The 26,687-nt window shown below is 41.6% G+C and overlaps 1 protein-coding gene across 5 annotated transcripts in view; it reads left to right on the top strand.

Moving 5' to 3' along the window:
* Positions 1–26,687, top strand: part of TENM1 (teneurin transmembrane protein 1) — a 1,288,567-nt gene that overhangs the window by 739,855 nt on the left and 522,025 nt on the right. For all 5 annotated transcript variants that reach the window (XM_077285119.1, XM_077285117.1, XM_077285116.1 and 2 more), the window contains one exon: positions 15,358–15,598. In XM_077285119.1, coding sequence (XP_077141234.1) covers positions 15,358–15,598 — 241 coding nt within the window. The remainder of the gene's footprint in view (positions 1–15,357; positions 15,599–26,687) is intronic.

Here is a 26,687-nt window from a genome sequence, read left to right as displayed (position 1 = left end):
ACTGCACTCTTGTGATGTCTGAGTGCAGTGCAATGTTTTACTCGCACCCATAGACTTATATTGGTGGGTGTGATCCGAATTTCGCATGCACTTGCAGCATACTGTTTTTTTTCCAGTCTCATTGCTATCCGATCGGAGCAGGATCATTTCTGTCAGCTCAGATTCTCCTTTTGTTAACAGAGCAGCACCTTTTCTTCCGGTCAGCTCAGTGATGGGAGCATCACTGCAGGCAGGCAACGAGGAGCCAACTGTCAATCAGCATTACAGCGGCAGTGATGCCCCATTGACAGAGCAGAATGGAAGAGAGCACACCGCTCTGTCGACGTGACAAATGGCTGAAGCTGGGGAATCGCTGGCAGAAGTGATCCATGACTGCTCTGAGCTGGCAGAAATCATTGTTGGTCAGAACAGATAGCCACTAATTGCCAGTAAGTTCTTAACTCCGTATGTAAAAATAATAAAAGTCATAGATAACTCTTTTAAAAATTCTTAAATGAATTTTAGAGGTGAAAGACCTAGCATTGCCAATGCACTTCCCTTGACTAAAACTGTTCTGCTCCTAGAAATGATAAATGCCTCCAAAAATGGCTCAGTAGTAATGACCTATCCTGTGGGAAGACAAACTTAGTTGAGAAACTTACATCTTTAAGAGCAGTATTGTCTTCTTTATTAAAAATACATTTAGCGTAGCTAACCAGCCTCCTAGTAAATAAAAGGTTTGTTGCAGTGGTGATACTATAGACATATATCTCCAAAATTCTTGCAGTAAAAAGTCCCTGAATATTGCTTTACAAGGCCTTTCTGCACCACTATCTATAAATGTTTGATTTTCTGCTTGCTTTTTTCAACTTCAATAAAAAGCAATACATTATGCCTATTACTTATCTAAAATTGATATAGTTTCCTAGGAACAAAATGACATCTCTTTCTCTTCCCTCTATAAAACATGTGGGTCGATTGAACCTTTTAGCGACTTAATAATACAGAGTTGTAAAATAGGTGCTTTAATTCTGTTGTTCTTGGTGCTACAGAGAACTGAGTAAAGTTTTTATGATTATTGTAGGCTGGCTCAGGGGGTATTTGCTGCAGGGAAATTACAGAATATCAAAAGTAAAGTAGGCCATGTTGTCAAGAAAGAGTTTGCTGTGATTTTTATTGTAGGCTAATTTTCCACATGGACTGGCTGTACTTCTTTCTACCAGCCTGGAATAAATTGTTCATTGGAAGATCTGAAAAAATGCGAGTCGTTTGGGGATTATAGCATACAGTTTAACATTTATTACAGTAAAGTGCTTTCGGAACAAAAGCCTAAACTTGCATTTAAGATTTAGAAACAGCAGAATTTTTAATATCTTTTATAAAGAACATCTCTTAACACATCATTTAAAAAGTTACAAAATCCATAAATAAATTCAAATCACTGACTCTCGAGAGCCAAGTACCATCTATTGCATTTATAGTTAATTGCTTTGGATAAAAGAAAAAGCCAGAAATGAATCGTGTTCATTGTTAAATCAAGACTAAGAAATGTTAACATTCACAATGCCTATACCAATTGTAAAATAGTAATCTATAAGCTACTCAGCTCTATCATATACAGCAATGCTAAACAAAACGAGTTGAACAAAAGGATTATTTGGTAAGTAAAAATCTTACATCATTAATAAGGGCTTGGCTACATGCGGCATTTTTTCCACATTCTTAAAGCGCAGAGAGCGCTGCACTTCATAACATTTTTGAAATCTCATGCACATGCTACATCATTTTTCCAATTTGAATTTGAACCATCAAAACGTTTGTTTGTTGTTGTTTTTTTAAATATGCGGCATCTCCGTTCTTATTGCTGCATTTTTTCTCATTTTTCATATGAATGGGAAAAACGCAAATAAAAAATACATAAAAAGTGCACTTAAAAATGCATAACAAATGCTCAAATTTTAAGAAGTGTACTATTTTTCCAGCACTGTGTTTTATGGTAAATAAAAATCGCTGCAAATGCGCAACATGTACACATTCCTTAAAACACTAATCTTGCTGCAGACACCGCTTGTTCTGTGTCCTCTGTTAGGAGGAATTCACATGTCAGTGCCTCCGCTACGTGTAGTGACAGTTTTCTCACATACCAGAGACACTGACACACATAGACCCATTCAAATGAATGGGTCTATGCACGTCAGCGAGTTTTGACAGACCATGTGTCCGTGAGCAAAACACACAGACATGTCCATTTTTACCCGGATACACGGGCCGCCAAACGTGCCATACACGTGCACATGAAGAACAGTGTACACTGTCCTCCGTGTGCACAGATGGCCGTGGGGGAAGCAACGCTACTGTAAGCGCTGTTCCCCTGCATGTGGTGCTGAATGTGGCTTTCATCCATTGTCCCCTGCTCTGCCGGTGAGCAGCGCGAGCAGGCAACAATGAATGAAAGAAAAAAATGACGTGGGGTCCCATCTGTATTTTAAAACCAAGCCGGCAAAACTCACAGGTGTGGGCTGCTATTCTCACGCTGGTAAGGGACCATGGATACGGGGCCCCCAGCCTAAAAACAGCAGCCCACAGCTGCCCAGAAAAGGTGCATTTATTAGATGCGCCAAGTCTGGAGCTTTGCCCTATTCTTCCCACTTGCCCTGCAGCAGTGGCATGTGGGTAAGGAGGAGTTAAAGTCACCTTCCTATTGTAAGGTGAGATTAAGCCAGTTTAGTAATTTAGAGGTGTCAAGAAGACACCAATCTATTACTAATTCTATAGTTGTTAAAGGGTTAATCAAATACCACACATAAAGAAAAAAGTATTTTAATGAAATAAAACAATATACACAGTTTTTCCATCTTTATCAGTCTGCCATTCCAAGCAAAGTTCTCAATCTACTCTAAAAAATGTCAAAATAATAAACCAACAATATACTCATACCTATCCGGCGTACAGTCAGTCCCACACAATAATCCATATCTAGAGGAACGTACAGTTTGCAACCGGGAGTGCTGCTAATGCGACCGCTCCTGGCTGTAAACTACTGGGGAATGAATGAAATGCTGGGAGCGGAGCTTCAGTGATTAGTGGTGACGTTACCGAAGCTGCACTCCCTGCTGGCATGAACTCAAATGAACTCTTGAGCATGGGAAAATGCCAGCTGATTTTCCCATGCTGAAGAGCTCATCTTACAATAGGAAGGTGAAATTAACCGCTCAATACCCCACTTGCCACCACTACAGGGCAAGTGAGAAGAACCGGGCAAAGCTCCAGAATTGGCGCTTCTAACAGATGCGCCTCTTCTGGGCAGCTGTGGGCTGTTGTTTTTAGGCTGGGGGCCATATCCATAGCCCCTTACCAGCCTGAAAAGAGCAGCCCACACCTGTGAGTTTTGCCAGGTTGGTTTTAAAATATAGGGGGACCCCACGTTATTTTTTTCTTTCATTGATTCTCCCCTGCTCGCTGGTTGCCACACATGTGCCGCATGTAGGACACACATGGACACACGGACACACAGACATAGATATCTCCGGTACCGTGTTTACTGGTACCGGAAATATCAGGACGTGTGAAACTGGCCTTACTTGTAGTTCTTTCTGTAGTGGGAGATTGGGAGTTAGATTTTCAGTGTTAGTTCCCTTCCATGTGGTCTTGGTGTGGATTCAGGCTATTTAAGCTCCTGAAAGCCTGATGTCCACTGCTAATTATAATTTAAGTTACTCCAGGAGACCAGTTCATATCCTGATTTGATTCCCTGTAGATATTCCTGATGACCAAGACTTGTTTTTGACTAATCTCCTGCCTTCTAATTTTGTCCTTGTTCTGACCCATTTACGGGACTATTCTACTTGCCTGCTTGCACCATCCAATGGCTGCTAACTCTGTGGTCACTGCCTAGGGGTCCTTGTTAAGTCCAGCTTTCTGTGTAGGAGTTAAAGGGAGAAGTCTGGGGCAACCCCTAGCATCTAGCTAGCTCCAAACTGTTTTGTTATTGCCCTCTTTAGAGCTGCCAAGTGACAATGGATCGTGCTCTCATTACTGCAATAAGCCAGTACTTTCTGTTTGGAAGATCCAAGGTAAGGAAAATTCATCAAAGTTTTCCTAATCTAGAGAATCTGGTGGAGATCCACAAATGAGTTGTTAGTAGTGCTACTGCTGCTAGAGTCCCACTAGAAATATGTACTACAGTTATTTGCTGCTCCCTAGCCGGTGGCATTCACTTGATGGAGGACATCTACTTGGAAATACATTGCATGTACTCTGACCAGCAGGTCACTCTGTAGTTTATGACACCACAATCGGTGAGCGCTATTCAAATTTGTACTCTGGTTTGCTATAAATACTTTTATGCCCAAAAATAACAAAAGTTTTCTTGGAGTGATATCTTTATTGGCTAAAGAGGTATAAAGGTATCACTCCAAGAATACTTTTGACATTTTTGAGCATAAGTATATACATTTTTTGTTGTTTTATTGGGGGGAGGGTCTCAGTTTATTGCACTCAGTTTGCTGAATGGCATCAGCTCGGGTGCGGCATAGAACTATAGTACTCCTGTCTAGTGGGACTCTTGTAGCAAAACTGACAACTGATTTTTGGAACTCCTCAATATACTCTAAGTCAAATTTTCATTGTTAGGCCTCATTCACATGTCCGCATTTAAACATTGGCATAAAAATATTGTACCAGTGTCATTAGTGTTTTGCGTTAATGTGTAATATTTTTACCATCAGTGGATCATCAATGGCTTTCGTGGATGGAAAAAAAAAAATTTGGAAACTTCTCCTATACTTCGCAACCATGTGCTGAATGTGTTTTTCACTGACTCAAAGATTTGTATTGGCACTTTTCATCCGTGATGTAGGGCAAAAAACGGACATGACTTTGTATATTTTGCATGGACACACAGTCCATGAAAAACACTGACCTGGAAGCAGCAACATGAAAAAAGAAACTGACACAACACGTACGTGCAACATGTATGCCTGATTGAGGGATTGGGAGAACTTTGATGGATTTTCTTCACTGTGAATCTCCTGAACAGTAAGAACTGATTCATCACATTTTTAAGTTGTTTTTTTTTTCCTGAAGATCTGTTTAAGGTAACACCTATTTTTCATATTTTGAAGACAATCCAATAATTCAGTTTGGGAATTTATATAGAAAGTGCACTAAAATTAGATTATTTTACCATAGCTATTAGCACATGGTGCTTTGAGAGAAACGCTATGCAAAAGTGTGAGTACTAGTGCATTTACTTTTTTTTCCACTATATACTGTATTTTGCGGACAATATGAAGCTCCCCAAATTTTGGGGAGGAAATGTATATTTTTTTTAATAAAATGGTGGTGCATCTTGTAGTCAGCTTTTACAGTAGCTTACCGGAGTGGGGGCATCTGCAGTGAAGCGGGGTCTCAAGAAGCAGGGTCGTTACTGCAGGAAGCTTGTGGCAGAAGGAGTAGGGTGATGCTGTGGGCCCTGGACTGGTAGGAGGATGTGTTTGGTGGGGCAAGGCTGCAGCAGGTTCTGGGCCTTCAGAAAATATCTGGAATCTCTGCATTTCCCATCCTTTTCACTGTGGTGATCTTTGAGAAAATAGCCAACAGAGATTGCACAGATTGAGATTTCAGAAGATGAGATCTCGATCTGCCCATGTGCCACCTCCAGTGGCTATTTTCCCGAAGTCCACCACAGTGAAAAGGATACAAAGTGTGTGGACCCCCAATGTGTTTTAAAAGCCCAAAGCCCACCACAGCCTCACACCATCAAACACCCACTCCTACCAGCCTGGTGCCTGCAGCATAGCCCCACTCCTGCTGCAACAAGCTTCCTGCAGTAGCAACCTTGCTTCTTAGGACCCTGCTTCACTCCAGATGCCCTTCCATGTAATATACCATAAAGCGGACTAGAAGACGCACCACCATTTTATTTTAAAAAAGTCCTCAAAATTTGAGGTGCTTCCTACTGTCCGAAAAATACAGTATATAGTGGAAATAAACAAAAAAAATTGAAGACCCTAAAATGAAAAGTGCATCTATTAATCTGAAAAATACAGTATCTTAAAATAAAACACCAGTGGACATATTTTATAATCTTAATAACTCTGTTGCTCTTCTAGTGTTTTTTTTTTTTATAATGGCACTCACTAAGTTTTACTGTTTAGCATGTAAATAACAGTAAAATTGAGTCTATTGTTCTCCTTTATTCAATTTCCATTATGTCCTGGTACTTTTTCTACTTATCTTTGTCAGATATTCTTTTATTACAACTGTAAGAATCATCCAGATCTTTATTTGCTGCATGAAAGAAATAGGAAATTGTTTTTGGACTACGAACACTTGTATTTTTAGTCTAATGTTGCTTCAAATAATTTTAATTTAAAATTGGTCCATCCACTCTTTAAAGGTTTATAAAATAGGACTTTGTTTTTAAAGAGGACCCAGAACTTTCCTTCTGTCTGCTTTTGGATGTTACTCAAATTCAACTTTTTTTTTATTTTTTTTTTTATTACACCTGGGAACTGTTACTTACCAGCTGAGAATGTCAGGCTGCACAATCCAATCCAATCAAACTAGTTCTATAAGTTTACGATTGCCTCTGGACATGCCCATTTACAATGACAGACAGGAATGGAGGTTAGAGGACCCTGTCCTTGCAGACTTACATTCTTCTGGATAATGGGGAAGAGACAGGAGGTCGGGGTGCAGCAGCACTGGTGGTGGTGAGACGGCAGCTCAGGTGGTGGTGAGGCGGCAGCTCGGGTGGTTGGTGAGGAGGCAGCTTGGGTGGTTGGTGAGGCGGCAGCTCGGGTGGTTGGTGAGGCAGCAGCAGCTCGGGTGGTTATCTGCTATAATGTCTTAAATATTGAGCACATAGAAGCATAAGGGATTTCTTCCCTCCTGGTTTTGTGTACCCCATGTTCAGAAGCTGCAGCAACATGAAGGTCAATATACAGGAGCATATTATAACATACTATACAGTACTGAGCAGCGAAGCTGTGAATCCAGCACTGAAGCAATATAAAACATTTGTTAGAAGCTACATCAGAATCTCATTATCTTTCTGCCTTTTATGCTGAATTCTCCTATTTTCCTCCCTTCAACCCTCTCCATCGACTTTTGAGTTGTAATTTATCATTTCAGTGGTTAAGGAGTCAATTTTCAGTTTACAAATATGGATTTATGTGGTTTTAATAGCAAATTATGTTTTTGATGTGAGAAAAATTAAAATTATTATTTTTTAGGTACAGCAGGAAACCCATTTATCTGATAACATATAGTGCAAAGTTTACTATATTCGCTCATTGTATTCATTCATGCAACATTTCTTGAACCAATGGGTGGTGAAGTGATGACATATTGTTTATGCTGAGCATGAAGAAAAGATGGTTACCCAAAAGAAATTTTAGACAGCAGATCCTTTTTTTTCCCCAGCTATGGATAATTTGTAGTCTTCTAAGACCCATACATAGCAATTAACTCAAAAGGACAAATCTTTCAAAAAATAATCCATAAAGAAACCAGCCATATTTACCAGCACCAAGACACTATTAATACACCTCGGGAAGCAGCAGGTTTCCATGATAAAGGTGGAGAAATCACAAGTACATAATGCTGATAAAACAATCACTCATAAGCCTACTATTCATGGAAGGAGTGGTTACATAGTATTACAAAAGCACACGGATAAGGCTTGCATAGGGTGCCAGTAACACACACAAGTGCACGGTGTCTAGCTTACAGCCTGTTCATGACACCAATACTAATAGATTATATGGGCTGCCCAGCATTATATAAGTTCCCCTTAACTAGAACAGAAACCTCAGTTCACCAAGCTAACATTGAAGAGCCTAGCTGCATCCTGTAAAAGAGAAAATCAACTAAACAGATGAAAAAAATGTATAAAATACATGAGATTTTTCTTGATGTTTTGGCTAGAATATGCAAGCTCACAACTTGTGTCACAAAGCTAGGAGGGATAGCTAATACTAGAGAAGAGAGAGAGAGGATTCAAAAATATATAAATAAACTGGAGCAGTGGGCAGCAACTAACAGAATGGCTTTTAAAAAGGAAAAATGCAAAGTACTACATCTGGGCAATAAAAATGAAAAAAAGCATATACAGAATGGGAGGAATAGGGCTAAGCAACAGCACATGTGAAAAAGAGTTGGGTATACAAGTAGATCATAAACTGAACATGAGACAACAGTGTGATGCAGCAGCAAAAAAGGCAAATGCAATTCTGGGATGTATTAACAGCAGCATACAGTCTAGATCATGCAAAGTCATTATTGCCCTCTACTCCTCTTTGGTCAGACGTCACCTGGAATACTGTGTCCAGTTTTGGGCACCACATTTTAAAAAAGACATAAACAAACTTGTGCAAGTTCAGAGAAGCGCGACCAGAATGGTGACCGGTCTGTAAGCCATGTCCTATGGTGTCATGATCTCTGCAGGCAGAGATCATAGCAAGCCTATAGAGGGACAAGCTCTCGGAAGATGGAACTATACTGACCATGAACTAAGCCTGCCGCGCAACTAGAAATAGCCAGGTAGCATTTCCTATTTATCGCTAGATGCCCAGCTCTGGCCTAAGACCTAAATAGCTAGCAGAGGGAAATATAAGACCTGGCTCACCTCTAGAGAAATATTCCAAAGAAGACAGTAGCCCCCCACATATAATGACGGTGAGTTCAGATGAAACAACAAACGCAGCAGGAAAATAGTCTTAGCAAATTTGAGGTCCGCTTACTAGATAGCAGAAGACAGATAGTATACTTTCATGGTCAGCAGAAAAACACTAACAAAACACCATCCAGAGATTACCTTAAACTCTGGCATTAACTCATAACGCCAGAGTAGCAATCCCTGATCAACGAGAGCTTTCCAGACACAGTAACAAAACTTCAGCTGTGAACTGGAACAAATAGGCAAAACAAAACATGGACAAAAGTCCAACTTATCTAGTAGTTGTCTAGAAGCAGGAACAAGCACTGAGAGGCATCAGATAACATTGTTGACCGGCAAGAAACCACCAGAGAAATGAGCTTAAATAGCGACACCCACTACTGATGGAACCAGGTGAAACAGGAAAGAGGATGACAAGTCCAATTCCACAAGCGGCCACCGGGGGAGCCCAGAATCCAAATTCACAACAGTACCCCCCCCTCAAGGAGGGGGCACCGAACCCTCACCAGATCCACCAGGGCGACCAGGATGAGCCCTATGGAAGGCACGAACAAGATCAGAAGCATGAACATCAGATGCATTGACCCAAGAATTATCCTCCTGGCCGTAACCCTTCCAGTTGACCAGATACTGGAGTTTCCGTCTGGAAACACGAGAGTCCAAAATTTTCTCCACAACGTACTCCAACTCACCCTCAACCAACACCGGAGCAGGAGGCTCAACTGAAGGTACAACAGGTACCTCATACCTGCGCAATAACGACCGATGAAAAACGTTATGAATGGAAAAGGACGCAGGGAGGTCCAAACGGAAAGAAACAGGATTAAGAATCTCCAATATTCTATAAGGGCCGATGAACCGAGGTTTAAACTTAGGAGAAGAGACCCTCATAGGGACAAAACGAGAAGACAACCACACTAAATCTCCAACACAAAGCCGAGAACCAACACGACGATGACGGTTGGCAAAACGCTGAGTCTTCTCCTGGGACCACTTCAAATTGTCCATAACCTGCCCCCAGATGTGATGCAATCTCTCCACCACCGCATCCACTCCAGGACAATCCGAGGATTCCACCTGACCGGAGGAAAATCGAGGGTGAAACCCCGAATTACAGAAAAACGGGGACACCAAGGTGGAAGAACTGGCCCGATTATTGAGGGCGAACTCTGCCAATGGCAAAAAAGCAACCCAATCATCCTGGTCAGCAGAGACAAAACACCTCAGATATGTCTCAAGGGTCTGATTAGTCCGCTCGGTCTGGCCATTAGTCTGAGGGTGAAAAGCAGATGAAAAAGACAAATCTATGCCCATCCTAGCACAGAATGCCCGCCAAAATCTAGACACAAATTGGGTACCTCTGTCAGAAACAATATTCTCAGGAATACCGTGCAATCGGACAACATTCTGAAAAAACAGAGGAACCAACTCAGAAGAAGAAGGCAACTTGGGCAGAGGAACCAAATGGACCATTTTAGAGAAACGGTCACAGACCACCCAGATGACAGACATCTTCTGGGAAACAGGCAGATCTGAAATAAAATCCATCGAGATGTGTGTCCAAGGCCTCTTAGGAATAGGCAAGGGCAACAGCAGTCCGCTAGCCCGAGAACTACAAGACTTGGCCCGAGCACAAACGTCACATGACTGCACAAAGACTCGCACATCTCGTGACAGGGAAGGCCACCAGAAGGATCTTGCCACCAAATCCCTGGTACCAAAAATTCCGGGATGACCTGCCAATGCAGAAGAATGTACCTCAGAGATGACTCTGCTGGTCCAATCATCCGGAACAAACAGTCTATCAGGCGGACAACGATCCGGTCTATCCGCCTGAAACTCTTGCAAGGACCGCCGCAGATCAGGAGAAACGGCCGACAAAATTACTCCCTCCCTAAGGATACCTGTGGGTTCAGAATTACCAGGAGAGTCCGGGTCAAAACTCCTAGAAAGGGCATCTGCCTTAACATTCTTAGAACCCGGTAGGTATGACACCACAAAATTAAAGCGAGAAAAAAATAAAGACCAGCGCGCCTGTCTAGGATTCAGGCGTCTGGCAGTCTCAAGATAAATCAAATTTTTGTGGTCAGTCAATACCACCACCTGATGCCTAGCCCCCTCGAGCCAATGGCGCCACTCCTCAAACGCCCACTTCATGGCCAAAAGCTCCCGATTCCCAACATCATAATTCCGCTCTGCGGGCGAAAATTTGCGAGAAAAGAAGGCACAAGGCCTAATGACGGAGCAGTCGGAACCTTTCTGCGACAACACTGCCCCAGCTCCGATCTCCGAAGCGTCAACCTCAACCTGAAAAGGCAGATTCACATCAGGCTGACGCAACACAGGGGCAGAGGCAAAACGGCGCTTAAGCTCCTGAAAGGCCTCTACAGCATGAGGGGACCAATTAGCAACATCAGCGCCTTGTCTGGTCAAATCAGTCAGTGGTTTAACGACATCCGAAAAACCAGCAATAAATCGGCGGTAAAAGTTGGCAAAGCCCAAAAATCTCTGAAGACCCTTAAGAGAGGAGGGCTGAGTCCAGTCACAAATAGCTTGCACCTTGACGGGATCCATCTCAATGGAAGAGGGAGAAAAAATATACCCCAAAAAGGAAATTTTCTGGACCCCAAAAACGCACTTAGACCCCTTCACACATAAAGAATTAGACCGCAGAACCTGAAAAACTCTCCTGACCTGCTGGACATGAGAGTCCCAGTCATCAGAAAAAATCAGAATATCATCCAGATATATTATCATAAATTTATCCAGAAAATCGCGGAAAATATCATGCATAAAAGACTGGAAAACTGAAGGGGCATTAGAAAGACCAAAAGGCATGACCAAATACTCAAAGTGGCCCTCGGGCGTATTAAATGCGGTCTTCCACTCATCCCCCTGCCTGATCCGCACCAAATTATACGCCCCACGAAGATCAATTTTAGAGAACCACTTAGCACCCTCTATACGAGCAAACAAATCAGTAAGCAATGGCAATGGGTATTGATACTTAACAGTGATCTTATTCAGAAGCCGATAATCAATACATGGTCTCAAAGAGCCGTCTTTTTTTGAGACAAAGAAAAACCCAGCTCCCAAGGGAGAAGAAGATGGACGAATATGTCCCTTTTCCAAAGACTCCTTTATATATTCCCGCATAGCAGCATGTTCCGGCACAGACAAATTAAACAAACGACCCTTTGGATATTTACAACCCGGTATCAAATCTATGGCACAATCGCACTCACGGTGCGGAGGTAACGACCCAAGCTTGGGTTCGTCAAAGACGTCTTGATAATCAGAGAGGAACTCAGGGACTTCAGAGGGAATGGACGACGAAATAGAAACCAAAGGTACGTCCCCATGAATACCCTTACATCCCCAGCTCAACACAGACATTGCTCTCCAGTCCAAGACTGGGTTGTGAGACTGCAACCATGGCAATCCCAGTACCAAATCGTCATGTAAATTATACAGCACCAGGAAACGAATAATCTCCTGGTGATCCGGATTGATACGCATGGTTACTTGTGTCCAGTATTGTGGTTTATTATTAGCCAATGGGGTGGAGTCAATCCCCTTCAGAGGAATAAGAGTCTCCAAAGGCTCTAAATCAAAACCACAACGATTGGCAAAGGACCAATCCATGAGACTCAGAGCGGCGCCAGAGTCAACATAGGCGTCCGTGGCAATGGATGACAAAGAGCAAATCAGGGTTACAGACAAAATAAACTTAGACTGAATGGTGCCAATGGAAACAGACTTATCAAGCTTCTTTGTACGCCTAGAGCATGCTGATATAACATGAGTAGAATCCCCACAATAGAAACACAATCCATTCTTCCGTCTAAAATTCTGTCGCTCGCTCCTGGACAGAATTCTATCACACTGCATACTTTCTGGCGTCTTTTCCATAGACACCGCCAGATGGTGCACCGGTTTGCGCTCCCGCAGACGCCTATCAATCTGAATAGCCATTGTCATGGACTCATTCAGACCTGCAGGCAAAGGGAACCCCACCATAACATCCTTAACGGCATCAGAGAGACCTTCTCTGAAAGTTGCCGCCAAGGCGCACTCATTCCACTGAGTAAGCACAGACCATTTACGGAATTTTTGGCAGAAAACTTCAGCTTCGTCTTGCCCCTGAGATAGTGCCATCAAAGTTTTTTCTGCCTGAAGTTCCAAATGAGGTTCCTCATAAAGCAAGCCCAAGGCCAGAAAAAACGCATCCACATCGCGTAACGCAGGATCCCCTGCTGGCAATGAGAAGGCCCAATCTTGAGGGTCACCCCTGAGCAAGGAAATCACAATCCTAACCTGCTGAGCAGGGTCTCCAGCTGAACGAGACTTCAGGGACAAATAAAGCTTACAATTATTTCGGAAATTCTGGAAGCTAGCTCTATTCCCTGTGAAGAACTCCGGCAAAGGAATTCTCGGCTCAGATACCGGAGCATGTACCACAAAATCTTGTAAATTTTGTACTTTCGTGATGAGACTATTCAAACCCGCAGTTACACTCTGGAGATCCATTATTGTCAGGTGCACACAGAGCATACAGAGATTAGGAGGAGAGAGAGAAAAAAGACTGCAGCAAGGCAGACTGGAGGAAAAAAAAAAAAAAAAAAAAAAAATTCCAGCAGACTTCTTATAACTCTCCTTTCTCAACCTGGGTCTTTAACACTTTATGGGCCGGTCAAACTGTCATGATCTCTGCAGGCAGAGATCATAGCAAGCCTATAGAGGGACAAGCTCTCGGAAGATGGAACTATACTGACCATGAACTAAGCCTGCCGCGCAACTAGAAATAGCCAGGTAGCATTTCCTATTTATCGCTAGATGCCCAGCTCTGGCCTAAGACCTAAATAGCTAGCAGAGGGAAATATAAGACCTGGCTCACCTCTAGAGAAATATTCCAAAGAAGACAGTAGCCCCCCACATATAATGACGGTGAGTTCAGATGAAACAACAAACGCAGCAGGAAAATAGTCTTAGCAAATTTGAGGTCCGCTTACTAGATAGCAGAAGACAGATAGTATACTTTCATGGTCAGCAGAAAAACACTAACAAAACACCATCCAGAGATTACCTTAAACTCTGGCATTAACTCATAACGCCAGAGTAGCAATCCCTGATCAACGAGAGCTTTCCAGACACAGTAACAAAACTTCAGCTGTGAACTGGAACAAATAGGCAAAACAAAACATGGACAAAAGTCCAACTTATCTAGTAGTTGTCTAGAAGCAGGAACAAGCACTGAGAGGCATCAGATAACATTGTTGACCGGCAAGAAACCACCAGAGAAATGAGCTTAAATAGCGACACCCACTACTGATGGAACCAGGTGAAACAGGAAAGAGGATGACAAGTCCAATTCCACAAGCGGCCACCGGGGGAGCCCAGAATCCAAATTCACAACACTATGGGGAGCGGTTACAGGATTTGGGAATGTTTATCTTGCAAAAAAAGAAGACTGAGAGAAGACTTAATAGCTGTCTACAAATATCTCAAGGGCGGTCACATTGTAGAAGGATCATCTTTATTCTCATTTGCACAAGGAAAGACTAAAAGCAATGGATGAAACTGAATGGGAGGAGACACAGATTAGATATTAGAAAAAAACGTATTAACAGTTAGGGTGATCAATGAGTGGAACAGACTGCCGCAAGAGCTGGTGAATTGTGCTTTCATGGAAGTCTTCAAACAGAGGCTGGACAGACTGGGATGATTTAGTGAATCCTGCTTTGAGCAGGGTGTTGGACCAGATGACCCAGGAGGTCCTTTCCAACTCTACTATTCTATGATTCTATGATTCTATGAGTCTTAGAGTACAGAAAAAATAGTTCCTTAAATAAATGTTATACGACAGACCAATCTTTCTTCCCAACAATGGATAGTTAAGTCTACCAAGGTCCATTAGTTTGTGATTGTTAAAATTGGCTGGTTGGACAAATAATAAATCTATTTTGACATATTAAAAAAAAAATAGTTTAGTCAGTGCCTACTTTATGAAAGCGCAGATGGATATTCCCACATTTAACAGTTAGTGTATACAGAAGGAGAAGTAAGATTTGTCATGATTATGCTAATCTGATGAAATACTCTAAAAACTACTTCCTGTTCCTCTGAGTGCCAATTAGTAACATTGCGGCTTCAGAAACTAGTACAAGTCTGAACTGGGCTTTACCAATGAGCTTATTCAGATCAATACAGTCCTAGTTAAACCTGACATTATACCTTTTGGATGTCTCTAACAGTTGATGAAAATCTAAAAATGAATGCGGAATATCAACTTTGAGCCTCTGGAAATGGAATTATAGTGTGTGTGTTTGTGTGTGTGTGTAATAAATATATGTATGTATGTATATATCTGGGAGTGTTTTGTTGTATGGTATCCCAGTCTATCTCAAGGCTTGGGTGACTAAACCACTGCTATTTTTCACTTCTATACTTTGGAGCGCTCTCTTTTCAAAGGAATAGGCAGAATTGGTAACTTGAGGCTTGCACCCTGTTCAAACTTTAATTTATGTTATTATGTAAAGTATTGAGCAAAGGGAAGACTTGAATAAGAATGAGATTAGAGAATGTAAAATGAGTGAAATGCAGACAATCATTTTTCCTATCTATTGTTCACCTTTCCTCCATGTCTGTCAAAATCTTGTACTTCTAATTCTTTATTTTTCTGTTTGATGTTGTAGAGATTCCCGGAAGCCCACGCAACCAGTTTACCTTCAGGCCTTTACCTCCTCCGCCTCCACCACCACATGCATGCACCTGCAGTCGACAGACCTCACAGACACTCGATACTCTCCAGAGGAGTTCCATGACATCTCGCAGTCAGCCAAGTCCAGCTGTTTCCAACCCACCCACGAGCACTCAAGATTCAGTGCACCTGCACAACAGCTGGGTTTTAAACAGCAACATACCCCTGGAGACCAGGTAAGATCCAAGAGCGGACAAAACTTCTCTTCAAACTCTGGCAAGATCTGTACAATAAAGAAAAAATTCATTAGTGAATTCTGTTTTACTTCACACAATGTTAAATCTGTGTTTGATGTTTAGCATGAGAAGACACTTTGCTTTGAAACTAAGCACACAGCAATCTAATCATTATATCTACAGAGCTCCTACTGTTTTTGTGCTTTTACAGATAATTTAGTGTTAAAGCATCTATTATAAAGATCACACAAGTAGTGGTTTGCTAGATAATTACTTGATCTGCATCAGTTTGACAGTGTGAAGTCTTTAGGAGGAAATCAAAATAGAACATGTTCTGCTCATGAGGTATGAAATGTTGGCAGATGTTACTTTTAATGGTTGTAATTAATGAGGTGTGTTCTGTTTCTTCTTTGCAAGAACTTAACCTCTTTAGAGTGGTACTGTCTGAGGATGCAACTATCAGAGACAATGTACTGAAATGCAATGACCAATTTAAGTAATATAGTGGCTATTTTTTCATGAAATTGTCACTTTGGAATTGGCAGCGTTTAGGAAAAAAAATGCAGAATATTTTTTTAATTGCACCTGTGACTTTTTTTCTACTCAATATGGCCATCAAAGCAGCTACATAATAGCGAGAGTTCCAGAATAGAATTAATTTGTATTTCCGTGTTCTGTTTAAAATAGAGTAACATACAACAATAGAAAATATGTAAGAGTATAAACATGAAGGGACATAAAAAAATAAATGGCAACAAAAAACAAAAAATAAATGGCAACAAAAAACAAATCAATCTTAAGCTTTCTATATCTAGAGATTAGGAACCAATCAAGTGGACATTTTGGTCGAGGTTCTACCAAGTTCAAGGGAGCATCTTTGTAGGTCCTCCAGACAACCCTCAAATATTATCTCTCATCTCTTTGACCTATACCTCCAGGCAGAAGCTGTCTGGGTGTAAGACTCAACAGGGTTCACTATAAGTTGGTCTTCACTGATGAAGTTGGTGAAAGTCACAAGGTGCAGCATAGCATAGACTGGCACAAAAAGTAAAGAATGTGTCAATAGTAGTGTTGAGCATTCCGATACTGCAAATATCGGGTATCGGCCGATATTCGCTGTATCGGAATTCCGATACCGAGTTCTGATATTTTTGCGTTATCGGAAATTGGAATCAGGATCCATATTCATGTAAAAAATAAAGAATAAAAAAAAATATATGGATATACTCACCCACCGACGGCCCCTGGCTCTCAGCGGGTGCAACCGGCAGCCTCCGTTCCTAAGAATGCAGTGAGTGTCACGGTCTTGTGATTGGTCGCGTGACGTCATCAAAGGTCCTTCACTCTCTGCATTCTTAGAAACGGAGGCAGACGCTTGCAGCGGTGACAGCCAGGGATCGTCGAAGGGGTGAGTATATCCATATTTTTTATTTTTATTCTTTATTTTTTTACTTGAATATGGATCCCAGGGCCTGAAGGAGAGTTTCTATATTATTAACTATATGTAGAATATGTACTGTTTTAGTGTCATTTTGTGCCATTTTGGTTGGTGGTGTGCCCCGGGATTGTTTAAGTATAAAAAGTGTGCCGCGGCTCAAAAAAGGTTGAAAATCACTGATCTAAACAACCTCTATTGCCTGCTCTCCCCAATCTACTGCTTAGCTGCTTTTAAAAAAACATGATACTGCATTTTGTGAATTATCAAATTAAAATAAAATGTCATTAGTCCTAAGTTTGTAACAATTTTTTTAAAATCATTTTTATTGAATATCCTGTTAACCCCTTCATGACCTTGCCGTTTTTTGCAATTCTGACCAGTGTCCCTTTATGAGGTAATAACTCAGGAACGCTTCAACGGATCCTAGCGATTCTGAGATTGTTTTTTCGTGACATATTGGGCTTCATGTTAGTGGTAAATTTAGGTCGATAATTTCTGAGTTTATTTGTGAAAAAAACTTTCGCAATTTTCACATTTTGAATTTTTATTCTGTTAAACCAGAGAGTTATGTGACACAAAATAGTTAATAAATAACATTTCCCACATGTCTACTTTACATCAGCACAATTTTGGAAACAAATTTTTTTTTTGCTAGGAAGTTATAAGGGTTAAAATTTGACCAGTGATTTCTCATTTTTACAACAAAATTTACAAAACCATTTTTTTTAGGGACCACCTCACATTTGAAGTCAGTTTGAGGGTTCTATATGGCTGAAAATACCCAAAAGTGACACCATTCTAAAAACTGCACCCCTCAAGGTGCTCAAAAGCACATTCAAGAAGTTTATTAACCCTTCAGGTGTTTCACAGCAGCAGAAGCAACATGGAAGTAAAAAATGAACATTTAACTTTTTAGTCACAAAAATGATCTTTTAGCAACAATTTTTTATTTTCCCAAGGGTAAAAGGAGAAACTGGACCACGAACGTTGTTGTCCAATTTGTCCTGAGTACGCTGATACCTCATATGTGGGGGTAAACCACTGTTTGGGCGCACGGCAGGGCTCGGAAGGGAAGGAGCGCCATTTGACTTTTTGAATGAAAAATTGGCTCCAATCTTTAGCGGACACCATGTCGCGTTTGGAGAGCCCCCGTGTGCCTAAACATTGGAGCTCCCCCACAAGTGACCACATTTTGGAAACTAGACCCCCAAAGGAACTTATCTAGAAGCATAGTGAGCACTTTAAACCCCAAGGTGCTTCACAAATTGATCCGTAAAAATGAAAAAGTACTTTTTTTTCACAAAAAAATTATTTTAGCCTCAATTTTTTCATTTTCACATGGGCAACAGGATAAAATGGATCCTAAATTTTGTTGGCCAATTTCTCCTGAGTACACCAATACCTCACATGTGGGGGTAAACCACTGTTTGGGCACATGGTAAGGCTCAGAAGGGGAGGCGTGCCATTTGACTTTTTGAATGGAAAATTAGCTCCAATCGTTAGCGGACACCATGTCGCGTTTGGAGAGCCCCTGTGTGCCTAAACATTGGAGCTCCCCTACAAGTGACCCCATTTTGGAAACTAGACCCCCCAAGGAACTTATCTAGATGCATAGTGAGCACTTATAACCCCCAGGTGCTTCACAGAAGTTTATAACGCAGAGCCGTGAAAATAAAAAAATAATTTTTCTTTCCTCAAAAATGATTTTTAGCCCAGAATTTTTTATTTTCCCAAGGGTAATAGGAGAAATTGGACCACAAATGTTGTTGTCCAGTTTGTCCTGAGTACGATGATACCCCATATGTGGGGGTAAACCACTGTTTGGGCGCACGGCAGGGCTCGGAAGGGAAGGCACGCCATTTGGCTTTTTGAATGGAAAATTAGCTCCAATCATTAGCGGACACCATGTCGCGTTTGGAGAGCCCCTGTGTGCCTAAACATTGGAGCTCCCGCACAAGTGACCCCATTTTGGAAACTAGACCTCCCAAGGAACTAATCTAGATGTGTGGTGAGCACTTTGAACCCCCAAGTGCTTCACAGAAGTTTATAACGCAGAGCCGTGAAAATAAAAAATGTGTTTCCTTTCCTCAAAAATATTTTTTTAGCCCAGAATGTTTTATTTTTGCAAGAGTAACAGGAGAAATTGGACCCCAAAAGTTGTTGTCCAGTTTCTCCTGAGTACGCCGATACCCCATATGTGGGGGTAAACCACTGTTTGGGCACATGCCGGGGCTCGGAAGGGAAGTAGTGACGTTTTGGAATGCAGACTTTGATGGAATGGTCTGCGGGCATCATGTTACGTTTGCAGAGCCCCTGATATGCCTAAACAGTAGAAACCCCCCACAAGTGACCCCATTTTGGAAACTAGACCCCCCAAGGAACTTATCTAGATGTGTGGTGAGCACGTTCAACCCCCAAGTGCTTCACAGAAGTTTACAACGCAGAGCCGTGAAAATAAAAAATCATTTTTCTTTCCTCAAAAAAGATGTTTTAGCAAGCAATTTTTTATTTTCACAAGGGTAACAGGAGAATTTGGACCCCAAAAGTTGTTGCCCAGTTTGTTGTGAGTACGCTGATACCCCATATGTGGGGGTAAACCACTGTTTGGGCACACGTCAGGGCTCGGAAGGGAAGTAGTGACATTTGAAATGCAGACTTTGATGGAATGGTCTGCGGGCGTCACATTGCATTTGCAGAGCCCCTGATGGTCCTAAACAGTAGAACCACCCCACAAGTGACCCCATTTTGGAAACTAGACCCCCGAAGGAACTTATCTAGATGTGTGGGGAGCACTTTCAACCCCCAAGTGCTTCACAGAAGTTTATAACGCAGAGCCGTGAAAATAAAAAATAATTGTTCTTTCCTCAAAAATTATGTTTTAGCAAGTAATTTTTTATTTTTGCAAGGGTAACAGGAGAAATTGGACCCCAACAGTTGTTGCCCAGTTAGTCCTGAGTACGCTGGTACCCCAAATGTGGGGGTAAACCACTGTTTGGGCGCACGTCGGGGCTTGGAAGGGCGGGAGCACCATTTGACTTTTTGAACCCAAGATTGGCTGGAATCAATGGTGGCGCCATGTTGCGTTTGGAGACCCCTGATGTGCCTAAACAGTGGAAACCCCTCAATTCTAACTTCAACACTAACCCCAACACACCCCTAATCCTAATCCCAACTGTAGCCATAACCCTAGTCACAACCCTAACCCCAACACACCCCTAACCACAACCCTAACCGCAACACAACCGTAACCCTAATTCCAACCCTAATCCTAACCCTAATCCCAACCCTAACCACAACTGTAACCCCAACACACCCCTAACCCTATCCGTAACCCTAACCACAAGCCTAATCTTAACCCTATTTCAAACCCTAGCCCTAATTCCAACCCTAACTCTAATTCCAACCCTAACCCTAAGGCTATGTGCCCACGTTGCGGATTCGTGTGAGATTTTTCCGCACGATTTTTGAAAAATCTGCAGGTAAAAGGCACTGCGTTTTGCCTGCGGATTTACAGCAGATTTCCAGTGTTTTTTTGTGCGGATTTCACCTGCGGATTCCTATTGAGGAACAGGTGTAAAACGCTGCGGAATCCGCACAAAGAATTGACATGCTGCGGAAAATACAATGCAGCGTTTCTGCACGGAATTTTCCGCACCATGGGCACAGCGGATTTGGTTTTCCTTAGGTGTACATGGTACTGTAAACCTGATGGAAAACTGCTTCGAATTCGCAGCGGCCAATCCGCTGCGGATCCGCGGCCAATCCGCTGCGGATCCGCGGCCAATCCGCTGCGGATCCGCGGCCAATCCGCTGCGGAACCACTGCCGATCCGCAGCCGATCCGCTGCGGAACCGCTGCCGATCCGCGGCCGATCCGCTGCGGATCCGCGGCCGATCCGCTGCCGATCCGCTCTGTGTGCACATGCCATAACCCTACCCCTAACCCTAACCGTAACCCTAACCCTACCCCTAACCCTACCCCTAGTTCTAACCCTAACCCTAGTGGAAAAAGAAAAAAAAATATTTTCTTTATTTTATTATTATCCCTACCTATGGGGGGGGTTTATTTATTATTTTTTTATTTTGATCGCTGTGGTAGAACCTACCACAGCGATCAAAATGTACTTGTAACGAATCTGCCAGTCGGCAGATTCGGCGGGCGCACTGAGCATGCGCCCGCCATCTTGGAAGATGGCGGCGCCCAGGGAGCAGACGGACCGACTTCGGGAGGATCGGTAAGTATGAGGGGGTGGTGGGGGGGTGGATCGGAGCACAGGGGGGGGGGGATCGGAGGACGGGGGGAGCGGACAGGAGCACGGGGGAGCGGACAGGAGCACGGGGGAGCGAACAGGGGGACGGAGGGGGGTACCGGACAGAACGGAGGACTGGGGAGGAGATCGGGGGCGGTGGGGGGGGGGGGCAGAACATGATTTCCAGCCATGGCAGATGCTATTGCAGCATCGGCCATGGCTGGATTGCAATATTTCACCATTTTCATAGGTGAAATATTGCAAATTGCTCTGATTGGCTGTTGCACTTTCAACAGCCAATCAGAGCGATCGTAGCCACGTGGGGGCAAAGCCACCCCCCCTAGGCTGAAGTACAACTCCCCCTCTCCCTGCAGATCGGGTAAAATAGGAATTAACCCTTTCACCCGATCTGCAGGGATGCGATCATTCCATGACGCCGCATAGGCGTCATGGGTCGGGAAGGGGTTAAAGGAACAGCAATGTATGAAAAAGTTAATTAAAAATGACTATAACAATCTTAAGTCATATTCCTATTAAATATTTTTTTTCTGAAGAAAATGAATAGTATATAGATGTCATCCGCAAGGTATCTGTGTTTGTTATGCAGCTGGCTTTCATACCCTGGCAACTCTAAAAAGAGCTAAAACGGGATATTCCAACTATCATGTACCTTGGGAGACATAACCTTTACTTTTAAACCCCCTGTGCAGGGATGTGGCCTTACACATAGACTCTGGGTTTAGCCACTTCCAAGTAATTGATGGTAGATGGTATGGGATTGCAGCAATGATCATGTCGCTTGGTTGGTATCAGAAGGGAAGACATGGGACACATTCACAAAAACAGAAGTATCAGAAAACAAGTGCAGAACAAATTACAAGTGCTTCTTACTAAATTAGAATATCCTCAAAAAGTTAATTTATTTCAGTTCTTCAATACAATAAGTGAAACTCATATATAGTCATTACAAGCAGAGTGATCTATTTCAAGTGTTTATTTCTGTTAATGTTGATTTTTTGGGGTTGTCATTGGCTGTAAGCCATAATCATCGACATTAACAGAAGTAAACACTTGAAATAGATCACTCTGTTTGTAATGACTCTATATAATATACGAGTTTCACTTTTTCTATTGAAGAACTGAAATAAATTAACTTTTTGATGATATTCTTATTTAGGGAAAAGCACTTGTAAATACAAGAGGAGCAAGAGCTAAACAACTGAAATTAACCAGAACTATAGCTCACTATAAGACTCAGGAGAATAAATAGAGCTTATTGTAGGGAGAAATTCTAACAATCCAGGAAAATTAACTCAAAGCTACAAGGCTGTGCAGTCCTAGGAGTAAAACAGGGATGTCAGAAAGTCAACCTGCATCACCAGTAACCAAGGTAGAAACAGAGGGGGCAGATCATGCAAAATTAGAATTCATCTATTCATGCACATTTTTCTGGGAAATTCAAGTGACAGAGAAGTGATTCTCCATGAATTTAATGTCCCTTATTATGCACTGGGATCTCCACACAAATGTGGAAGGTCATAACGACATGACATCATGCAGTGACCTTGCACGTAAATGCAGAACCATCCTGGGCCTAGTTAGAGCTGCAGGATTTAGATGGGAGATTCGGCATTTAGTGGTGGATATAAGAAGATGCAACGAGTGCTAGACAGGTGATGATGAGGAGCAGAGGGGCCAGAGAGGTGAGCCTCAAGGGAGAAGAGGGATTTATTTTTAACATCTTAACTGCCTTTTTATGGTTCAGGAAAATAGTGATCAATAAATGCAATGTTGCTGAATCCACATGGAAGTGAATAAAAAATCTGATTTTGCTAATTGTGAATTTTTTAATATTCAATTAGAATTTAATTCCACTTAAATATAGTCTCTCATCTCAAGTTACAACTTACAATGCTTTATGGTTTAATGGTTAGGAAAAGCTAAAAATATTTTTTTTTCATATGAGCTAAACAGTTTTTGCAATCCTTGTAGCATCTAACTCTTGGACCAGATATGGATCCAGCACACTGAATAAACCATGGACCATTTTCCATTTGTGAAACCTGCCATCCTAATATTTTATTACAAAATGAAATAATCTCTTCCTACCTGTTTCCATGCATAGCATAAATTCAAAAGGGAATGGTCCCTGTGGTCAACCTATTTAATTAGAGACCTAATTTAATTAATTGACCCTATTTAATTGACTTCTCTGTGGTCAGCCTGTTTAATCAGAAATCCAAATATAATTTGAGAAAAATTCCAAGTCCACTGATTAATAAGGTTTCTCTTAGAGTCTACGCAAGCATGTTTATCCTTCTCATTTTAGTGTGCAAGTAATTCTGTTAGCAATGGATTGGGCGTCACTGATCATAACAGTCTTAAAATGAAGATCAGGTAGGGGCAGGACAGTTCAGTTATGTAGTTTATAGCGTCACTTAATTAATGATCATATACAGCAAAGTATTGGATTATTGTAATGTGATACAGTAGATCGATTCTTATGATTGTGTGACTATATAATGGATACTAACTAATATGATCATCACTCATTCGACTAAACATTGTTGTTCATTGTGCTTGCAATGGTAATTTGATTTCTACAGCTGCTTCGCTTGTCTCTATATTGATTTGAATACACAGTGAACCTTATCTAATGTTTTCTACAAATTACCTATGGCTTTGGAAAACAAGGAAAGTAATTAATCTAACATTTCTATGATCTGAAGTTATGAATATTCTTTGATAAAGAGCCTCGACTTTCGTATTTAAATGTTTATTCCCTTTTTTAGCCTATTTTTTGTTACTCTACTTAGTTCATATGAAGTGAATGATCATACTAAACAGTCCTTCCCTAAGTAATCAATGTAAATCATTCGATCACTCAAATATTAATAATAATTTGTAACCTTAAAATTCAACTAAATCTTTAAAGAAGACCTGCCAGCTTTAAATACTTGAAATTAATCTTTAACCCTTTATTTGTCCTATGTAGTGTCAGAGTTGTGGGAAGCAGTCTGAAGAGCTGTGCCCACATTATACCCATCAGATTCCAGTTGTTATACTGCCTCCAACAGTAGTGTTCTGAGATGGCTCCCTTTAATTATAATATTCATCATTTTTACTTTCATAGCGCCAACATATTCCACAGCACTTTTACACATAATTCAATAGATGCCAAGAGGAATGAGGTTTTTGCTGGCAAGCTTGCAATCTATGAGGGAATGGGGGAGACACAAAAGGTAAATGATAAAAAAAATACTTGTATTGTATGGTCCAGCCATCAATATAATAGAGTATGCAAATAACGCTGCATGAACAAGTCACCAGCCAGTATCTTTGTAACTACAGATACAGAGTGCTATTAAGTGCATGGAGGCCATGTAAACAGATTCTATGAGAGACCAGATTTAAAATAAAATTTTGAAAATGTAAAAACTGGAAGAGTTACATAAGTGAAGTGAAGTGAGGCAATAGGCCACTCTAAAGAAATGCATTTTTGAAGCACTCTTAAAACTGTGGGTATTGAAAACGAATTGAATTGTCCTGGGTAGTGCATTCCAGAGAAGTGGCACAGCTCTCAAGAAATCTTTGGGGCGGGAGTGGGAAGTTCAGATTATTGAGGATGTTAGTCTTGAGTCATTAGTAAATGGTAGGGAGATAGACAGATGATGGAGGAGATGTATGGTGGTGCAGAACTGTGGAGCGTTTTGTGGGTGAGTGTGATAAGTTTATATTAAACCCTATAGCGGATGGGCAACCAGTGCAATGACTAACACAGAATAGAGGCATTGGTGTAGTGGTTGGAGAGAAATAGAGGAAAAAATACCAAAAAAGATTACCAATCAAGGTTGATGCACTTTGAAGTGATACTTCTTACCCATAACCTAACTAGGTTGATCTATTAAGTAATAAAATTGCTTAACCAATACAGAAATTGTTGTAAAGAAAAAAAAATGGCTGACTGTTTTTGGTCACCACTAGTGATGAGCGAGTGTACTCGTTGCTCAGGTTTTCCCGAGCACGCCCGGGTGGTCTCCGAGTGTTTATGACTGCTCAGAGATTAAGTTTTCATCGCCTCAGCAGCATGATTTACAGCTAATAGCCAGCTTGATTACATGTGGGGATTACCTAGCAACCAGGCAACCCCCACATGTACTCAGCCTGGCTAGTAGCTGTAAATCATTCAGCTGCCGCAATGAAAACTAAATCTCGGAACACTAACAAATACTCGGAGGTCACCCGAGCAATGAGTACACTCGCTCATCACTAGTCACCACACCTCTCACAAAAATACAATAAAAACTGATCAAAACATCATATGTGCGAAAATGCTACCATTATAAGCTGATGTTGACACAGAAAAAACAAACCTGCATACAGCCTCATCTATGTTGAGTCAAAAATTTAAGTCTCAGAAAATGGCACAAAGTAATTATTTTACCAAGTACTGAAATTTTTAAGCAGCTAAAATAGTAAGTAAATAGCAATAAACAGTAATAAGTTTGGAATTGCCGTAATCCCATTGATCTGACTATTCTAACTGCACAATGAATGCAATAAAAAGAAAAAATTTAAAAAGTATCAGAATTGCTTTTTTTAACATTTCACCTCACTAGAGACAATTTGCACAATTAGCATTCTTCCCAGTGAAGCATTGCGGCTTTAAATCTCCTCATCTTGGCATGCTTAGCATGTCAATCTCCCCAAGGAGAAACGATACTTCTTGGATATCAGTCAGACGCCTCTCACACAGCCAAACCAGATCTCCACATTGCACTGATGAGGGGCAGTACCCCGAAACACAGAGACTGCAAATTGAGATTCTGGTTTGGCTATTATCCTAAGTCATGTGACAAGGCTCATTAAAGGGTCGACATTGACTTGTAGGATTGCTACTTCCAATAAGTGGCACTAGAGTTCTAGTTCTTTTCCTATCTGAAGAGACAATTTGCATAATTAGCATATTTCCCAGAGAAGCATTGCAGCTTTAAGTCTCCTCATCTCGGCATGCTTCGCATATCAATACCCGCAAGGAGAAATGATACTTCTTGGACTCCTCACTAAAAGTTAAACTTCCAATTTCTGTACACTCTGCGATAAAGTGAAGGATATATTTCAAAAATACAACTCATTTTGCAAAATACAATCCCTCAAATGGTTATGTCAATGAAAAAAAAAGTTATGGAGGAAGGTGTTAAGTTCCCGCCTCTGCACAGCAGGAATCTCAAACCATCTCCGCTGCGGTCTCCCATGCTTTTCCAGCTGCAGTGGAGTCTGCTCAGCAGAGACATTGGTCCCAGCATCTAGCTCAGGCTGATACTGGATGATTGGTTACTATTGCCCTTCCAGGCTCTGTCCTTGTAGCCAGCAATGTTCAGCAGCGAGCAGGTCTTTCTGGG

This window comes from Ranitomeya variabilis, chromosome 2 (assembly GCF_051348905.1).
Source record: "Ranitomeya variabilis isolate aRanVar5 chromosome 2, aRanVar5.hap1, whole genome shotgun sequence".
Classification (NCBI taxonomy): domain Eukaryota; kingdom Metazoa; phylum Chordata; class Amphibia; order Anura; family Dendrobatidae; genus Ranitomeya; species Ranitomeya variabilis.
The sequence above is the reverse complement of the archived record's forward strand: the minus strand, read 5'-3'. Positions and strand labels throughout refer to the sequence as shown.